The sequence below is a fragment of the Narcine bancroftii genome, chromosome 8 (assembly GCF_036971445.1).
Source record: "Narcine bancroftii isolate sNarBan1 chromosome 8, sNarBan1.hap1, whole genome shotgun sequence".
Taxonomy (NCBI): Eukaryota; Metazoa; Chordata; class Chondrichthyes; order Torpediniformes; family Narcinidae; genus Narcine; species Narcine bancroftii.
Genome location: NC_091476.1, coordinates 139,795,920 through 139,814,620, shown reverse-complemented (window position 1 = coordinate 139,814,620; position 18,701 = coordinate 139,795,920). Strand labels below are relative to the sequence as shown.

At 42.2% G+C, this 18,701-nt stretch overlaps 1 protein-coding gene across 4 annotated transcripts in view; it reads right to left on the bottom strand.

Moving 5' to 3' along the window:
• LOC138741254 (importin subunit alpha-7) overlaps window positions 1–14,756 on the bottom strand; it is a 55,648-nt gene extending 40,892 nt beyond the window's left edge. For 2 of the 4 annotated variants that reach the window (XM_069895040.1, XM_069895043.1), the window contains exons 1-5: window positions 14,454–14,756; window positions 10,318–10,441; window positions 7,494–7,589; window positions 4,382–4,481; window positions 1,189–1,283 (exon numbers count right to left, since the gene is read on the bottom strand). In XM_069895040.1, the coding sequence (XP_069751141.1) occupies window positions 1,189–1,283; window positions 4,382–4,481; window positions 7,494–7,589; window positions 10,318–10,416 (390 nt within the window). In that variant the 5' untranslated portion in view covers window positions 10,417–10,441; window positions 14,454–14,756. The remainder of the gene's footprint in view (window positions 1–1,188; window positions 1,284–4,381; window positions 4,482–7,493; window positions 7,590–10,317; window positions 10,442–14,453) is intronic. The other 2 variants (XM_069895041.1, XM_069895042.1) reach the window with 2 other exon arrangements.
• Window positions 14,757–18,701: the final 3,945 nt, after the last annotated feature.

Below are 18,701 nucleotides of genomic sequence, written 5' to 3'. Positions count from 1 at the left end.
TATCTCGGCTGCACCATTTCATCGGATGTAAGGATCGACAACAAGATAGACAACAGACTCGCCAAGGCAAATAGTGCCTTTGGAAGACTACACAAAAGAGTCTGGAAAAGCAACCAACTGAAAAACCTCACAAAGATTAGCATATACAGAGCCGTTGTCATTCCCACACTCCTGTTTGGCTCCGAATCATGAGTCCTCTACCGGCTTCACCTACCGCTCCTAGAACGCTTCCACCAGCATTGTCTCCGCTCCATCCTCAACATTCATTGGAGCAACTTCATCTCCAACATCGAAGTACTCGAGATGGCAGAGGCCGACAGCATCGAATCCACGCTGCTGAAGATCAAACTGCGCTGGGTAGGTCACGTCTCCAGAATGGAGGACCATCGCCTTCCCAAGATCATGTTATATGGCGAGCTCTCCACTGGCCACCGAGACAGAGGTGCGCCAAAGAAGAGGTACAAGGACTGCCTAAAGAAAGCTCTTGGTGCCTGCCACATTGACCACCGCCAGTGGGCTGATATCGCCTCAAACCGTGCATCTTGGCACCTCACAGTTCGGCGGGCAGCAACCTCCTTTGAAGAAGACCGCAGAGCCCACCTCACTGTCAATAGACAAAGGAGGAAAAACCCAACACCCAACCCCATCCAACCAATTTTCCCTTGCAACCGCTGCAACCGTGTCTGCCTGTCCAGCATCGGACTTGTCAGCCACAAACGAGCCTGCAGCTGATGTGGACATTACCCCTCCATAAATCTTCGTCCGCGAAGCCAAGCCAAAGAAAGAAGATATCCTTGATCTATCTGAGCATCAGTGTAATGGAGAGGCAGCATCCACCATCGAGTGGCACTGCTGCGCTCCTGTTCGGAGGACACACTGCCTGCCAATCAAAGTCAAAGACTCACCCCAAGTCATCAAGGTGACCCTTATGATTGGCCCACCTAAATCACCAGATGCCGCAGTCCAGGCAGCCCGCCTGGACTCGCCCCAACCTTTGCTCGATTGGCCCAGATGAATCACCTCAGTTCACCTCTGCTGAGGCCCTGCACTTGGCTTTGAGCCATTGGCCACAGCAACCAACCTCAGTCAAGAGCAGTAAACCATTCATTAAAGCAATCCTTCTCTTTAGCACTAGCTATTAGCATCAAACATTATGTAAAATCAAAAGCATAAGATTGTAAAATGTACCTGTAGTGTGCAATTTTCTTTTTTTTTCAAGAATTCCACAAATCTTTCCACAACACCAGGTGTGTTGATTACTTCATCAATGGGGGGATTTGGTTCTACAGGAAACAAGATTTCATTGAGATGGGAATTTATGCTCCCACTTTATCTTAAATATTGTATGCAGTTCTGTTCACCATAGTATGGAGAAAATGTGATAGTGCCAGAGAAGTTACAGAGATTTTCCAGGATATTGCCTGGAATTAAGAGCTCTGACGCCATAACATATCCACATCATTTCATGAATCAACCTGGTGAACCTCCTCTGCACTGCCTTCGAAACCATTATATCTTTTCTTGAGCAAGGAGACCAGAACTGCACACATTACTCCAGGTGCAATCTCACCCATACCCTGCTCAGTTTGCAGCAGAATCTCTCTGCTCTTCAATTCATTCTCTGGCAATTAAGGTCAACATCCCATTTCCCATCTTTCAGATGTCAAAGTGAAGAAATGCAAAGGGTTGGATGAGATTTATCCCAGACTTCGACAGAAGGCAAGAGAAGAGATTGCTGAGCTCTGGCTGAGTTTTTTTAAAATAAAATCTTCGGTGAACACATGAAGTTTCAGATTAACAGAAGATCACACATTGTTCTTTTCAAGAAGGGTTGCAGGTAAGAACCAGAAATTATTGATGTGTTGGTCTTGCAGTAATTATAAAAATTTCTAAAGGTCAGGATTATTGATCACTTGTAAATGTAGGAACCAATCAGAGGCAGGAATAGATCTTATCTGACTGAATTTTTGAAGAGCTATTGATGAGAGTAATGCAGCGGATGTGATTTACATGGACTTCAACAAGGTTCCACAGTCCTTCTCTGAATGCATTCTTTGAATCCTAATGATGCTAAGACATGCATTATGAATGGGTCCAAGGGAGCACTGAGGAAAAGATTGATCTTGGCATCCAAATCCAGAGATCCTCAAAGATGTCAGCCCAGGAAGATAATGTGGTTAAGAAAGAGCATGGGACACTGTTCTTCATTATATGGGATACTGAATGCAAGAACAGGGAAGTTATGCTCCAACTTTAAAAAATCATGGTCAGACTTTAGCTTGAATACTGTGTGCAGTTCTGGTCACCACACTGTGGAAAATATGCGAATGAACTCAAGAGGATGCAGAGGAGATTCTCCAGGATATTATCTGGGATGCAGATCTCCAATTCATGAGGAGCCTGGGGAGCCTGGGTCTGTTTTAACTGGAGTAAAAAGAGATTAAAGGACATGTGTGGACCCTTTTTAGAACCATACCAGACCTTATACTTGGAAATGACTCTGTCCAGGTGATTAGAGTTTCAATGAGGGCGTATTTTGGGATAGTAATTAACATGCCTTAAATTTCAAGGAATACTAAATTGGGGAGGACAAATTATGACATTATTAGGCAGGAGCTAGGGGGAATTAATTGGGAGTTGTTGTGACCAGTTCATGAAGTCCAGGATCAGCATGTTCAGTGCACAGGAAGGTCAGGGATGGCAAGGGAAGAGAATGAGAAAGGTCATGAATAGACTCAAAAGGAAACTGCAAGATTTAGGAAGCCAGACTTGGACATGAGCCTGGAAAAGTAGGATTGTTGGAAAGTTCAAGCAGAGCATTAGGAAAGCCAAAAGTGGACAGGAAATGTCTTTGCGAAGCAGGATTAAAGAGATTCCAGAGGCATTTTATAATTACATTAAAAGCAAGAGAATGACAAGGGAAAGAACAGGACCACTCAAGAACAAATGAGGCAGAGAAAGTGGGCGAGATACTGAAACAATATTTTGCATCAGTATTCAGCAAGGAAAAGGAACTGCACGATGATGATGTGGTGAATGTATGATGTGTTAAGGCATTTTGAAAACAAGAGATAGTGCTGGGTCTTTTGAAGAGCATTAGGATGGATGTCTGCATCTTAGGTTATTGAAAGAAGGAAGAAAGGAGATTGTTGGGGTCTTGACAAAGAGTTTGTATCTTCACTTACAACAGATGTGGATTTGGAGGACTGGATAGTACGTAAAAGGGATAATCCAAAAAATTAAATCCTGATTATCAGAGGATCTTGAAAGATGAAAGAAAAGTCAACAAGACTGGGAACTGATAAAATTACTGCAACTGACCAAAGAGATGGTCAGCAACTGTGGAGCTTACAAGTGGCATTGGAACAGGGAAGGGTTGGTGGGGGTGAACAGGATGGTAGTTGGTTAGAAAATTGGTCAAGAGTCTGAGACGCTGAAAGTTTGGAGTGGTGCAATTGGAGGACTATGGAATGTTGATCACATCAAGGATGAGGGGCAGGGTGCATGGTAGATGGCCCTGAAACCAGGTGTCAGGAATATGGGGTCCAAGCCAGTTAACTAGGACTTACATGCTGGTTATGTAGGCAGGATACCTAGATGGTTTTAGATTAAATACAGTTTACGCAAGGGGGACATGACATTGGTTTGGAGAGAGAAAGAGAAAAATAAAAGGTAACTCCAATGACCTGATCCCATTGCGATCGCTATTCATTCTGTCAAGTACACTTAAATTTCTGGCTGTTAATGTTCAATCAGAAGGAACAATAAGTTCAAGTTCATAACTGTCTCCAATAGCGACTTTGCTCTTGCCATTTTTTTTGTTTGGGCATGTTCCTACCAAATTTCAAATATTAAAAGAATCAAAAGCAAATCTAATTTAAAATGAAAAGCCTATCTATTTGATTATTACTTGAATGCAGACCGTGCCTTTTAAAGAAAAATCAGTAGTTCTCTTCTCAGCTGAAGGTGAATAAATAAACAAACAGATTGCTTTTGTAAATTTGGCATGAACAAGGATATTTGCTACAATTCTACAATAAAAATAATATTATAAGGATTATATAAATGATCATTCTAATGCACATTTTAATATTTTGTACTTTCATTTACAGAAAAAGGTTTTGTTCAGCTGTAGACCACTTTTGTTCTAGATATCCTAGGGTTTTACTGACAAACTGTTGGATGATGAAAATTCTTGCAGTGTCTATTTAAGTTGAGATAAATCAACACAAGTCATGGTGACTCAACCTCCATTAGCACCACACATAACAAGGTGGATTGTCAATGCAACTAAATCTCTCAAGTTAAAAAAAATCCTACTGGGTTTCTCTATCAGGAAACTTAAACAATAGCAAAATATTTTTGCATGAGCTATTATTACCTTTGGAAAGCAATTTTCGAAACTTCTGAGTGCTAGCTAGTAGCTCTTCATTATTATCAGAGAAAAGCATCTGGACCATTTCTCTTGTGATCAACCCCTCCTGAAATGGAAATACAATTGTAAGATTCCATTTCTGAAATGTATTTTATAACAGCATCGCAAGACAGGATATCTTTACAGAAAGCACCTTATAAAGATATTCTTAGCCAAACAAGTGTGGACCTGCATCCAGATCTGTAAAGCAAACACATACAAGTGAAGAAAATCAAAACAAAACTGTTCATGGGGATGATGGTTGAATTATGACTTTGCTTATTTCCTTCATAAAGTCGCAGCTACAAGATCAAGACAAAAATAAGGCTGTCGTGAAAATGCTTGCAGCTAAATAATAAAATAATGATCAGGATGTTGATATTATTTGCCATGTATCAATGCTTCATCTGGACTCTGTCATCACTAACGGGTAGTCCTGTTGTCTCCTGGCCAAATGGCAATCTGATAAGAGATTTGATCAACCCTGCTCCCAGCCTAACATTGGAGTTGTACAGTCCCGCTGCTGTCACACTTTCTTGCTTAGCCCACCATAGAATGTCAGCACAGGCCACATCACTCCATGGATCAATGAAATCCTCATCCGTCAGCAGCGCGTCAATATCTTCTGGCAACTGCTCCAAAAAAGCATGGAGTTGTTCAAGTGAACCGGTACGGACTTGAAGGGCCGACATGGCCTGTTTCCGTTCTGTAAACGGTTATATGGTTATAACCTTTAAATAGCTTGAGCACTATTTCTCAGTGTCAGGACTTCACGTGCACTCTGTCCACACATCACTTATTGCTGTAAGCTCCCAAGTCTGTCAGATACTTGAGAAATTGAGAGATAAATTTCCAAACCACTTGAATCAAGTGGCTCTCTGTTGAACATGGTGTACACAAGATCATAAGACCACAAGTACAGAATCAGAATTTAATGTCACGAACATGTCACAAAATCTCAATCAGATTTTTAAGACATAATGACCTACCCTGCTCAAATCTATGTTGACTATCCCTAACCTGACTCGGCCTTTCCAAGTGTTCAAATCCTCTCCAATAGTTTCCCTACCTCTGATGTGAGTACCAGCCAGCCTATAATTTCCTGTATTATCCTCATTTCCCATCCTGAACAAAGAAGCAATGTTGGCTTCTCTGGGGACAGAGGGTAGGGGTGAAAGGGCATTGTTCTGTCTGTAGGTCTGTGAGCAATGGTGTTGTTGCGATAAGCGCCTGTTCACCTGCAACAAGTAAGAATTTTAGTGCATAAGTACATTATATTATGTATATGACAACCAACTCATTACCATTAAAGCTTTGATGTGCAGAGTTATCTGGGGGTCCAGGTCTATTATTCTTTGAAAGTGGCCACTCAAGTAGATAGGGGGAAGGGCAGCATGTGGCATGTTGCCTTCATTGGTTTGGACCTTGAGTACAAGAGTAAGGAGGTCACAATGAAACTGTACAAATTTAAGAGCATGGGGTGCAATTCTGGTCACTTTATCACAGGAAGGATATGGAGGATTTGGAAAGGTTATTAGTGATTTACCAGTGATGCTACCTGTATTAAAGGGTAAGAGCTTTGGAGAAGGTTTGGATAAACTTGGGTTGTTTTCTCTGGTGCGTTGGGGGAAACCTGATGGAAGTTTATAAAATCATTCAAGGCCTTGAACGTGGTCAGAAACTTATTTTCCCAGGGTAAGAATGAGGTGGACTGAAGGATGTACATTGATTGATACTTGAAGAAAATACGCGAGCAAATTTTATTTTAATCCAGCGAGTGGCAGATTTGTGAGATTGGCCCCCAGGAGTTGTAGTAGAAGCAGATATAATAATTTAAAAGGGTTTCAGAGAGACACATGAAAGTGGAGGAAATAGAGGGCTATATAACACGTGCTAGCAGCATGTTGAGGGCTGACTGGCCTGATTCTGTGCTGCATTGTTCTTAGTTCTTGGTTGGCATGCGTAAGTTAGGCAAAGATCTGTTCCCTGTTGTGGAGCTTTAGTATTTATTCGTGGCCAAAATTGGAAATGCAGAACATTTTTGGTAAATGTCTTGTTAATTTTGCCAAAAAAAAAGAATAGAAAGCTATTATGTAAACAAGGAGAAAATGCAAAATGCTGCAATAGAAAGGGATTTAGAAGTCATTTTGTTTGAAACACACCATATGCCTTCATAACTTCCTGTTCCAGCTGCAATCTCAGTTTTCAATGAATTCACAGCCTTATTTGCAAATTCAACCACTTACTTTTTTAACAATATTAGACTACAGGTCATTTACATTTTTTTGACATACAGCATGGTCACAGCCCACTAGCCCATGAAACCCAAATACACCAAATTACCAACAAGCCCTGCACATTATATAAGAGTGGAAGGTAACCAGATAATCTCTTCCCCTCTGCTTTCCAAAATGGTGTGGCCACATTTTTGTACCCTCCAATTTATAGTAACGATTCCAAAATCTACACAATTCCTCAGTCACTTCCTTATTCCCATGACAATTCACCCAGTTCTGTATGCAAGGGACCCACGTTTGCTTTTTTCCTTTTTCACGTATCTTAAGAAGATCTTACAATCTGTTTTTATGTTTCTCATTTGTTTACTCCTGTGTTAAATCGAAGATTCTGAAAAATTGACATATTGGAAAAAAATATATAGTTCTTAAAGGCTTCTATAAAGAGGGACCTGAGTATGTTCATGCATTAATCTTTAAAGATGTTGCAGAAGATTAAGAATATTAAAGCATGCTTGATCCTGGATTTTAGAAAGAGCTATATGCTAATAAACACGACAGGAGTTTTATCCAGGCTGTATGTGACTTTCAGCCAAAACTCCGGAGTGCTAAACCAAAGCAAGATGCAAAGAACATTCTTGAACCAAGAGTCAAATGGTAACAGGTGCCACTATGGATCTGAAATGTTTCATTGTCATTCATTTTTTTCCTGTTTAAAATTAGTAAATTTATTGAATGCAATTTCATAATTCACCATACCAATTCACAACCTCAAAACTGCTCATTCCGAACCACTGCCACTTTGCATCTCCTTAAATAGGACTCATACATTACATTGTTCTTACTCTTGATGCAGAAGAGATGACAAATGAATCAGTGAGAGGGCTTTTAAATATGGCAGATTCTTCATTGATAAGTTCCACGTTTCTCCTTTTAAACAGCTGGAAAAGAAAAGATATATCAAATCGCAAGAACTGACAACTATGGTGTTCGGTGAAATAAGTTTTTTCTGAAAATCAACTGGAAATAGGAGTTACTGACTTCCTGCATTTGGGTTATCATTTAGCCAAACTCTTACACTCTGTCTATGTGTTTAAAAAAGTTTGAAATTCCAGTCACCAACCATTTCAATTCTCTACCATTCCCAAACACTCATATTTATCCTACACCTCAGCGTGAGAGCAAATGTAAACGTGGCAAACAGCGCATCATTTTATTCCTGGAATGCCTTAATCCTGGCATGAACAAAAATCTTTCCAATTTCAGGTAGCCTCCAGCTGCATATGGGTCCACTGTTTCCATTCATTGTTTCCCTACTCCTGTTCTTAGTTTCCTCACTAAGTGGTCTCTCCACCTTTCCCATTTTCTGTCCAATGTGCTATCCTCTCCTGGCTTCTCCAATCTTCTTTCCCACTTAATTTACATATCATCACCCCTTCCCTCTTACTATAGTTTTAATAAATTGGCCCTTCCAAAATGCTGAGTGATCATGATCCCAATCTCATCTGGTGCCACCAGATCAACACAGGTCTCCATTTGAAAGACTTCCACCTTGGTAACTCAGGTAAAACACTGTCTTGCAACATTTCCTCAGGTAGACCCAGGCTCTTTGTACCCACGATAATGCACCAGGAGGTTTTCACTGCCTTCCATAACCTGTCTCTTTCAGGTAGGAGAGTGTTGGTCAGGCTGATTACTGAATGGTTTACCTGGCCTCACATTAAGTGTGATGTCAGATTATGGGCGAGGATCTGCTTACTGTGTCAACGTTCTAAAGCTCCAGACACACAAAATTCAGACTGGAAGAGTTTCCTGTTTCAGATTCTCATTTAAATCATGTGCACCTGGACTTGGTCAGTCCATTCCCACCATCATGAGGGTACCCTTATTTACTCATACTCATGTATGGGGACTGAGCTACCAGATGGCAGGAGGCCATTTTGGTCACCAACATCTCTGTGGAGACTGTCGCTCGGGCCTTCGTTAACATTGGATTTCGGCTGTCGGAGCCCCAGGCAACATTACGACAGAATCAGTCAGCACTGTTCCGAACCCTTGCTGATCTTTTGAGCACCACCCACATTCTGACTACAGCTTATCATCTGCAGGGCAACAGCCTTGTTGACCGTTTCCACCGCCAATTAAAAGAAGGATTGACAGCGGGTGGTGATTCGCCTCAGTGGAGCGAACGTTTGCCCATGGTCCTCCTTGGGGTGTGCACTGCTGTAAAAGCAGACCTAGGTTATTCAGCTGCGAAACAGGTATATGACTGCCTGGTGAATTTGTTGAACCATGTCCTGTGACTGCACTGTATAAACCGTCCAATTTCGTCAACCGACTACGGGAGTCCATGTGATTGTTTAGACCAACACCCTCACAGTGTATGTGCAACTGATTTACGACACTGCAAACACATTTTCATTCAACATGATGCCATTCGTTGGCCACTCCAGCATGTAATGGATTAAGAGTAGTTTCTGGGAAGTAGAAGGTTGTTTCTTGAATAATAAAATATTGACACCATTTTGTGCTGAAGAACAAGTCTATCTTGCAGTCACAACAATCTCTCAAGGTTGCAGTGCAAGTTGACAGGTAGTTAAGAAGGCTTATGGTATGTTGCCCTTCATTAGTCGGGGGATTGATTTCAAGAGCCGTGCAGTAATGTTGCATCTCTATAAAATTCTGGTTAGACTACACTTGGACTATTGTGTTCATTTCTGGTCACCTTATTACAGGGATGATGGAGATTTACCAGGATGATGCCTGGATTGCAGTCAAGCTTAACAGAGATAAGGCATTTCTCTTTGGAATGAAGAAAAATGAGAGGTGACTTAATAGAGGTCCACAAGATTGTGAAAGGCACAGATCAGATGGACAGGCGGCAGCTTTTCCCCAGGATGAGAGCAGTAAATACAAGAGGTCATCAGAGATGAGGAGAGGAAAGTTTAGGGGAGATGTCAGGGGTAAGATTTTTAAAAATTACATAGAGAGTAAAGGGCACTTGGAATGCATTGCCAAGGGTGATGGTGGAGGCTGGTACAATAGGGTATTTCAAGACTCTTGGATGGGTACAGAGATACAAGGAAAATAGTTATTGGTGTGACATGGGGAAAGTTTAGTTTTTGAGTATGTTTCTATCCATTGGCCCAATGTCGTGGGGCTGAAGGGCCTGTACTGTGCCGTAACTTCATGTAGATTCCATGTAGAATGAGTGGAGATTTACTAGCGGTATACATAATTATGGATATGTTACATGCAAGCAGACGTTTTCCGCTGAGGTTGGGTAAAACAAAAATAGGAAGAAATAGATTAAGGATAAAAGGCAAAATGTTTAAGTGTAACATCAGAGGGAACGTCTTCATTCAGAGGCTGGTGAGAGAGTGAAACAACTTGCTAGCAGTGGTGGTGATGTGGGCTTGATTTCAACATTCAACAGAAATTTGGATAGGTACATAGATGGGAGGGGTATGGTGGTCTATGGTCTGGGTGCAAGTCAGTGAGACCAAGCAGAATAATGATTCAGCATGGACCAGATTTGCAGAAGGGCCTGTTTCTATGCTGTAGTGTTCAATTCGGAACCCTTCATCAAATTTTTTTTCTCCCAGTGATGCAACTTCCCCCAACTGGGCTCCCCCAGCATACTTTTGTTTGTTGTGATGGAATATATACCTGTTGTTCTCGTTTTTGTTTCCTGAGCTGAATCCCTTCTTCCTCCCTTCTCCTACGCATCTCTTCAGGATTTAATGCTTTGTTCTTGTAACGATTCATTCTATAGTTTTCTTTTGCTGGACTGCTGGTAGTTTTGAAAGGAAAAAAAAAGCTCAGTGCTCAAAAGGGAACAATGCAGCAGTGATGGCAAATGTATAAGAAAAACAGTGGAAGCACTCAACAGGTCAGACAACGCATATGGAAACAGAAACTGTGCGATTGATGCCCATCTGAGATCCTTGGTCAGAAATAGGAATGAAAGGCCCAAATGTTTAACTCTCTTTGCACAGAGGCTGCCAGACTTGCTGAGTGCTTCCAGCATTTTCACTTTTTATTTCAGATGTCCAGGATCTTTAGTTTTTAATTTATTTTCATTTACTGAAGACAAGCGTCTTGTATTAGAATACCTCGGTGTGCTCATTGATCCTCCAACGATGAAGTTATATCCTAATTTGCTGGAAAAATTACAATGCAATGAACAAATTGGTAACATAACAATAACTTGATCTGGATCAGCGAAGATTTAACAAGGCCCTTAATTCAGCAAGGATAGTGGTGGAACATGCATTTGGCCGTCTAAAAGGCCGCTGGCGGTGCCTGTCGAAGCATTTAGATAGCTCTACCGCCTTAGTCCCAGATGTTGTGTTTGCCTGCTGTGTTCTGCACAATATATGTGAGATTACCAAGGAAGACTTCCCTTCAGAGTGGACATTGGTTGAAGCAGATGGTTCTGCACCCAATAGCACAGATTGTGCTGATCAACAGGCCATCCGTTCTGTCATCATGTCCATCCTGTAAGGGTATGTCCCTGCTACCCAGCTCCCCATTTTCCACAACTTGTACCCCCCTCCACCCTCCCCACCCAATGCAGTGACATGAGCCTGCTGCCTGGTATGTCATGTGCTCTCGCGAATGAATGGGTGCATAATAAATGAAACATGTGACTTGTGTGCTTGTCAAAAATTTAATACAAGACATTCTTTGAGAAATCTCACTGCTTCATAAATATCTGAGGTAGACATCACAATGTTAACATTTCACTTCATTCTTAAACTTGAAGTAAACCATGGAATGGACAAATAACAGTGCAAATCCACTCCACACTTGAACACCAGAGATCAAACACTAAAGCAGTAAACACAACAAACACAACCACCCGGCACCATACCATCTCCCTGCTGAATGTTTCCATCCTTAAAGTGTCGCACAGAACATTGCACTTATGAGGGGCTTCATGAACAACAAAAGTGAACAGTGAGTTAGCAGCATGAAGGATGTATATTCTGACACATTCCAGCATTGAGAGGAATGAGTTGAGGGGGGATGATGAGGAACCGGTACCGGACCCCAGCATCTCAGTCATGCCAAAGCGTCCACTACTGTGATGCACTGGTGTGGAATGAAATGGCATACTGGATGGAGGGGCCAGGTCAATGGGATGAGGCTGACCATATGACTGTGGGAATGAGGATGGGGAGGCCTCCAATCGTGTGACCAATCTGCCTGTTTATTGCAGCACTCAGACATCGACTGGGCAGGGAAGCTGCAAACTCAGACATCGACTGGGCAAGCTTCTCCACTTCGGAGCGGCGCGTTACTTCCTCATCCTCCCTCAGGTCAGTGAGTATGACTCTCTCGTGATCCAGTGCCTCCTCTGCATGCTGGCGATCTCTCTCACTGTCCTCCCTGTCAAGTGCCAACATCATCGCCTGCAGCTCCTTTGTGAGAATCTGACCCTTGGTCAGTCACTGGCGCTTGCGTCTGGGACCAGTGGCAGTGGGTGGAAACAGGAAAAGTGCATCAGCATTGGACTTGGGTGCTTCTCCATAAACATAACCTCAATGCTACTGTACCTGTGTTCTCTGTTGAGAGTGCCTCCTTGCCACTTCCAGGGGCAGTGACCTCTGAGCTTCCTCTCTCAGGGTCATCCAAATCCATGGCTGCTGGGTCCTTGGCGGTGGCCTCCTCCTCCTGGACCAGCATGTCTCCTCCATTGCCGCTGTGTGAACCCTGAGATCCCTCAGGGATGAGGTCTGGGGATTCAGGGGTCTCCAGAGTGCTGGCTACATTGAAGGGAGTAGCTGAGCAGCTAGCCCCCCAGAGAGTGTGGCACTGGTCGAAGAACTGCCACTCCTTGCGCCCAATGCCGCTCCTCCTGTTGTGGTCCAGGACTGCGTGGAATTTCTTCCTCATGCTCTTCAGCTTTGTAACCATCTGGTTTTTACTGCGCTGTGCCCTTGTGCTACGAGCACTCCAGACAGCTGCTCAAAAGTGGGACCATCCCTAACTGTCCCAGTGAGCTCCCTTTTTTGGTATTCCTGAGACAGATGGTCTAGAAGCAGTCTTCCCTCTTCATCAGACCAGTTACAAGCTTTTTTTGGAGTCATTGTTCAAATGCACTGTTTTCCTGCACTGCTAAACAAGACGACTGAATCTGCACTAGCCTGCCTGCACAATGTGCTTCAAGATTCGCGCCAGGCGTCTCAGGCTGACGACGTCACTGCCACGTCAGCAGCCCACTCCTTTAACAGCCGCTTTCAGCCAGCTGCATTCAGGTGGCTGGGGGAGCCACTGAGTTGAGCTGATTATCCCTCTCAGAGGAGGGTTATGTAGCTCGCCTCAAGGGTGCCTCCTGCATATTCACGTGGCCTCCCCACAGCCGCATATTGCCAAAATATGCAACTTTACATGCGGGGCAATTGGCCACCTGAAAGTGCCTTCTAACAGCGTCAGCTCAATCCCGACCCAATGTTTCAGCCCAGAAGCTTCCCTCTCCACTGCTAACTTTAAGGGCTTAATATTATTGTGAAACCAACTCTTTACATATGACAATTAAAGACCAGACATACAGGAAACAGAAGTCACTGTGTATTGGAAGCAACTTTTCCAGACCTCTGTTAATTTTATAAGCAAGAAGGATATCTTTTAATTATGACTTGTACATGTGAATAAATGATTGATGTCAAACCATTTCTCTGTCTTTAGAAGGGAGCGATACCTTATGTAAAATTTTTTAGTTTGTAACAATAATTTCAAAGAGATTTCTATCAGATTGGTATGCAGGAAAATACCTTGTATACTGAACCTTCTCACTGTGATTTTCAAATGAGGTTCTGGTATTATCTAAGGCGACTTGGTCTACCTTACCTTAATACCATTCATTCCTGCTAGCGAAATGTAATAAAGGTTTTTGTATTGCTGTGTAGTTGCTGTGCTTTTCTTTCTATCTTGACAGTGGGGTCACTGCAGTGAACTGGAATTCATTGTCTATGTATTGTTCAGATGGTTGACTCCTCCCTTGGCTCCACCTTCACCTACCCCTGGTTTTCCCATCTTACCTCGGACTAGCCCAGCAACAACTTCAAGGGCAAGTAGCAATGGTCAATAATTTCTTGCCTTCCCTGAGGACTATTATGAAAGCACCCACACAAGCGGATTGGGTATTAAAGATGGCATTTCGCAGTGTAAAAATATCACATACCAGAGGAGATCTTTTGAAGCTTAAAGAAAATGCAGGGATAAGTTTTATTTTAAAGAAAACAGAGTTGTAAATGCCTGGAACAGATAGGTAGATGCACAGACAGAATGTTAGGGACAGTGGTAGCAGCAGATAATAGCATTTCACAATGAGAGTTTCCTGTTAATGAGCACATTTTAAATCCAACTTTCACTTTCTCTTGGGCTTGTTTGTTTTTAGATTGATCTGCCATGGGAGATTTAGATACAATCTGCCACATCAAACACAATTGACCCTCAAGAAATTCACAGTGAACAGCCTTGATGAACAAGTGCCTCCCTAATTTCTGATTAGCACCATCCCAGGAACTGTTCCCACCTATTATGCGGACAGATTTGAAATTCATTGTTCATCTTTGTTTAAATGACCAAGTTTCATTCCTTTGATTCCATACCACAGCTGAAGATCATATAACATTGTTGCCATTGTCAAATTATAGGTGCAAAATAAAATATAGAATAACCCATCCTCTTCATTCCAATTAATCAGCCACCAATATTTTGTTTGTGGAAAAATTACATACGCATCATCATGACTTTAATATCAGAAAATTCCCAACCCAACAGCATTGTGGGAATACCTTCAGTGTACGTCTTTAGAAGTTCAAATAGCCCAGCAACAACTTCAAGGGCAAGTAGCAATGGTCAATAATTTCTTGCCTTCCCTGTGATGTCCACCTCCTGAAGAATGATTTTTTTAAAAATTCTCATTTATATGCTCAAGACGACGCAGAGGGATCCATCCACTTTTCCCCCCGAAAAGGAGAAACAAACTCTTCTGTTCTTCCGGCCAACGTTCATTCCTCAACCGCACCACTAAAAAGAGATTAAGTTGACATTCATCTCAAGAACCTCGCCCTGTGAATTAGCTACCTAAAAGTGACTATAATTCAAAAGCTAATAATTGGCTGAAGTGCTTTGTGAGGTCACAAGGACATAACAATGCTTTTTAAAAAACAGTTTACTTAAAAATACAAAAATAACAATCCAGGTGATTTTATCTTTTTCTCTTCCCTAAGTAATGCTGTGATCAAAATCCAGTATTCACCAGATGACCAACTTTCATGCACCATTCATCCAAATTAAACTGATCAGTGGTGAATTCAATGCCATTCAAGTCGACAATGGAACTTGGAAGGTGATGTCATCCATCACCTCTTCAAAATGATTCCAGTTTCATGGGGTTTGGTTTTTAATGAATGCAAGACTCAGGATTTGGAGGGTATGCAATCTTGTGTAGCCTAAGAAAGAGGTGCCATTCTGCTTCTTTTTTTTAAACTCTGAATTAATCTAACACTATAAATGCATGCCAAAACAATTCAGATCCATGGAGAGCATATTGTGTGCAATGTGTGAACACCAGGATGCTTCCCACGTGTGGATAGAGATGTCAATTGTAGGAATTCTCCATATTTTGGAGTCTGACCAACAACTGGAATCATTGCAATTCATCCTCAAAGTTAAGTAGTTCATTGATGAAGTAAATGAAACTGGCAGGTTTCAAGGGTCAGGACATTTAACAAATCAAAATGAAATGAGAGATCAGTGGCACAGGCTAGTGAAGAGGTGAATGAAAATCAAAGCAGAGAGTAGCAATGAGTCACAGAAATTGGAAGCAGGGTATCAAGTTGCAAAAGGGTAGTTATAATAAACAACCAAAAGTTGGAAAATCATAGAACATTGAAGAATAGAACACGACCTTCAGCCCAGTGCTGTTCCATCCATATAAACTTATTCACTAACAACAAGCTATCCCTTCCCTTCCCTACCATACACCAATAATCCTCTATGTTTATGACATCCATGTGCCTATCTAAGAGCTTTTTAAATGTATCCACTGGACCAGCCTCCACCACCAACTCAAACAATGCATTCCAGATACCCACCACTCTGTGCAAAGAACTTACCTCTGATGTCACCTGTAAACTTTCCTCCACTCAGCTGAAACAGACGAAACCTGGCATTTGCTATTGTCACTCCAGGAAAAAGGTGCTAGATGTCCACTCTATCTTAGCTCCTCATAATCTTACATACCTCCAATAAGTCTCCTCAAATCTTTTGTTGCTCCAAAGAGAAAAGCCCCAGCTCAGTCAACAATGCTTCCTACATCACGTAATCCAAGCAACATCCTGGTAAATCTCCTCTGCACCTTCTCTAAAGCTTCACATCTTCCAGTAAACAATCCCCAAGTGTGGTCCAACCAGAATTTTGTATAGCCTCAAATATTACCTCTTGGTTCTTGAACTCAATCCCCCTGCTGATGAAGGCCAACACACCATGCCCCTTCTTAACCAGCCATCAACTTCTACAGCAACCTTGAGGGATTATGCACTAAAACTCCACGATCCTTTGCTCCTCCACATATGAAAAATCCTGCCATTGACCACATAATCTGCCTTTAAGTTTCACCTTCTAAAGTGCATCATATCACACTTATTCATATTGAGTTGCACCTGTGTTTTGTGTGGAGGGAATGTGGCCTCCGATCCTGCCTGGAATGTGTGTATTGTGGGTGGTCACATGTCCTCCCTACCTGAAACATTTGGAAGTCACATTTCCTGTCAATTAAGGTTGGACTCTTGGCCACCCATTAGTGCACACCTTGCCATTGGCTAATTTAAATTACCTAGGATCATTATTGGCTAGGTGCCCAGATCAGAATTGTATAAATCATTGATGCACAGCAGATTTCTTTCTATCTGCCTCGTGGTCCAAGCCCTGGACATCGGTCTATGGCAGGTCGCTACTGTGGGGATCTCTGGAAGTGAGGTTTGCCCTACAATGAAGCTGAGCCATAGTATTGTAATAGATCAATACTTGCAGAGAGCCTCACCTTGTTGGTACAGGGAACGGGGTGTGAGTCAGAGTCCCTGTTTGTAATGTGTGTACTCAAGACTGTGAGTGTGTCGAGTATGGTTCACTATTATTGGAGTCCAACCTGGATCCAAGGTGAAGGTCTATATCATTGCTTAAGTGAAATAGTAATCGAGTATCATTTGATATTCTCCCCATTTATCTCCCATGTGTTAATTAAAGTTATGTGTGATTATAACACTCATCTCTCTGTGAACCCATCGAACCTGATACTCTCCCCAACATGACAATCTGTCATCTCCCCACCCAAACCTGTATCCTGTCTATATCCCATTGTAACCTCTGGCAATCTTCCACAGAATCCTCAACCACTCCAACCTTTGAGTCATTTGCAAACTTACTGATCACTTCCACTTCTTTGTCCAATATGTTCCATCTTCTCTACCACTCTCAACTTCTGAGGGCAAAGCAATTTCAAATCCACACAGTCAGGGATCCATGGACCTCATGCCTTATGACGCTCAACCACATCTCCACAATATTTTAATGAATGGCATTGAAAAATAAAGAAGGTTGATAACAGCAATTGCTAAACATGGCAGGGCATGTTTAGTAATTGGAGATATATGTACATCAGACTTTTGAATTTAATAATATTATGGAATCTCATTCATAAGTTAGGTCACCATTGTAAGGATTCTATATGATGAGATTATTATAGAGGTCCAAATCCTAGATGTCATGATGCTGTGCCATGCCACAGTGTCTGGACTCAAGGAAAGATTGGGAATAAGTGGCCAACATGCAGAAACAGTTCAGTACAGAAAAGTGCTGTAGAATTGCAGAATCATGCAACATCCACATAAATTAAAAGGCAGTCAATGATTTGGGCCTGAGCCCTTCCTCGTGAGTGCCCAAAAATCAGGCAGATACCTGAATAAAAAGGTGGAGGTTGGGGGTGGGAGGCGGAAAAAGAGGAGAGGAGCATCAGCTAAGAGGTAGAATGGAAGAAGAGAAAGAAACTGAGAAGTGATAGGAGGAAAGGGCAGAGGAGTGGGGGAGCTGGTGGAAGGAAAAGGGAAAGAGAGAGAATGGGGTGGGGGGATTAACAGAAATTGTCAGTCAATATTAATGCCATCTAGTTGGTGACTGCCCATATGGAATACAAAAAAAAACAGATTAATATGCAGATTTTCAGTGAAAGGCAGGTGCCTGAATAAAAAGATGGGGCATGGAAGAAGAAAGGTCAAGAGGGAGGGACGGGGGGAGGAACAGGCTAACAGGTAAGAAGTAATAGGTGGGAGAGTAGAAGACAAAAAGCTGAGGTGGCCATTGGCAGGTCCTTGCTATTGCAGCAGAATGAAGGTTCTCAACAAAACAATCTCCCAGACTGTATTCAGCTTTCCTGATGTAGAGCAAGGGCCTCCCAGCAGCCACACACCATTGCCACATTGACATGTCCATCCATTGCTTTGTACTACAAAACCGGGACATTGACATGTCCATCCATTGCTTTGTACTACCAAACCGAGCCCACATGCAAATTGGAGGAACAACACCTTTTACATTTAAAAGAAATTTGGACATACAGCCAATGAGCCCGTGCCGCCAAATTACACCCAATTAAACTACAACCCCTGGTACATTTCAAACAGTTTCCCCCTCATCTCCATTCAAAATCTACTACCCTGAATCTTAAGGCGATGTCCCCTCGTTCTCATCTCATCTCCTAATATAAACAACTTATCTACCTCTATCTCATCAATGCCTTTCATAATTTTTATATATTTCTCGAAGATCCCCTCTCATTCTTCTGAATTCCAGCAAATACAGTTCCGAGTGACTCAATCTCTCCTCATAGACTAACCTCCCGCAATCAACCTGGTGAACATCCTAACTTACGGATAAGTATTTTATGCAACGCCTTATCAAATGCCTTCTGGAAATCCAAGTCAACAACGTCTATCTGCTCCCCTCTATCTACAGCACTTGTTACAACTCAAAGGACTCCGGTA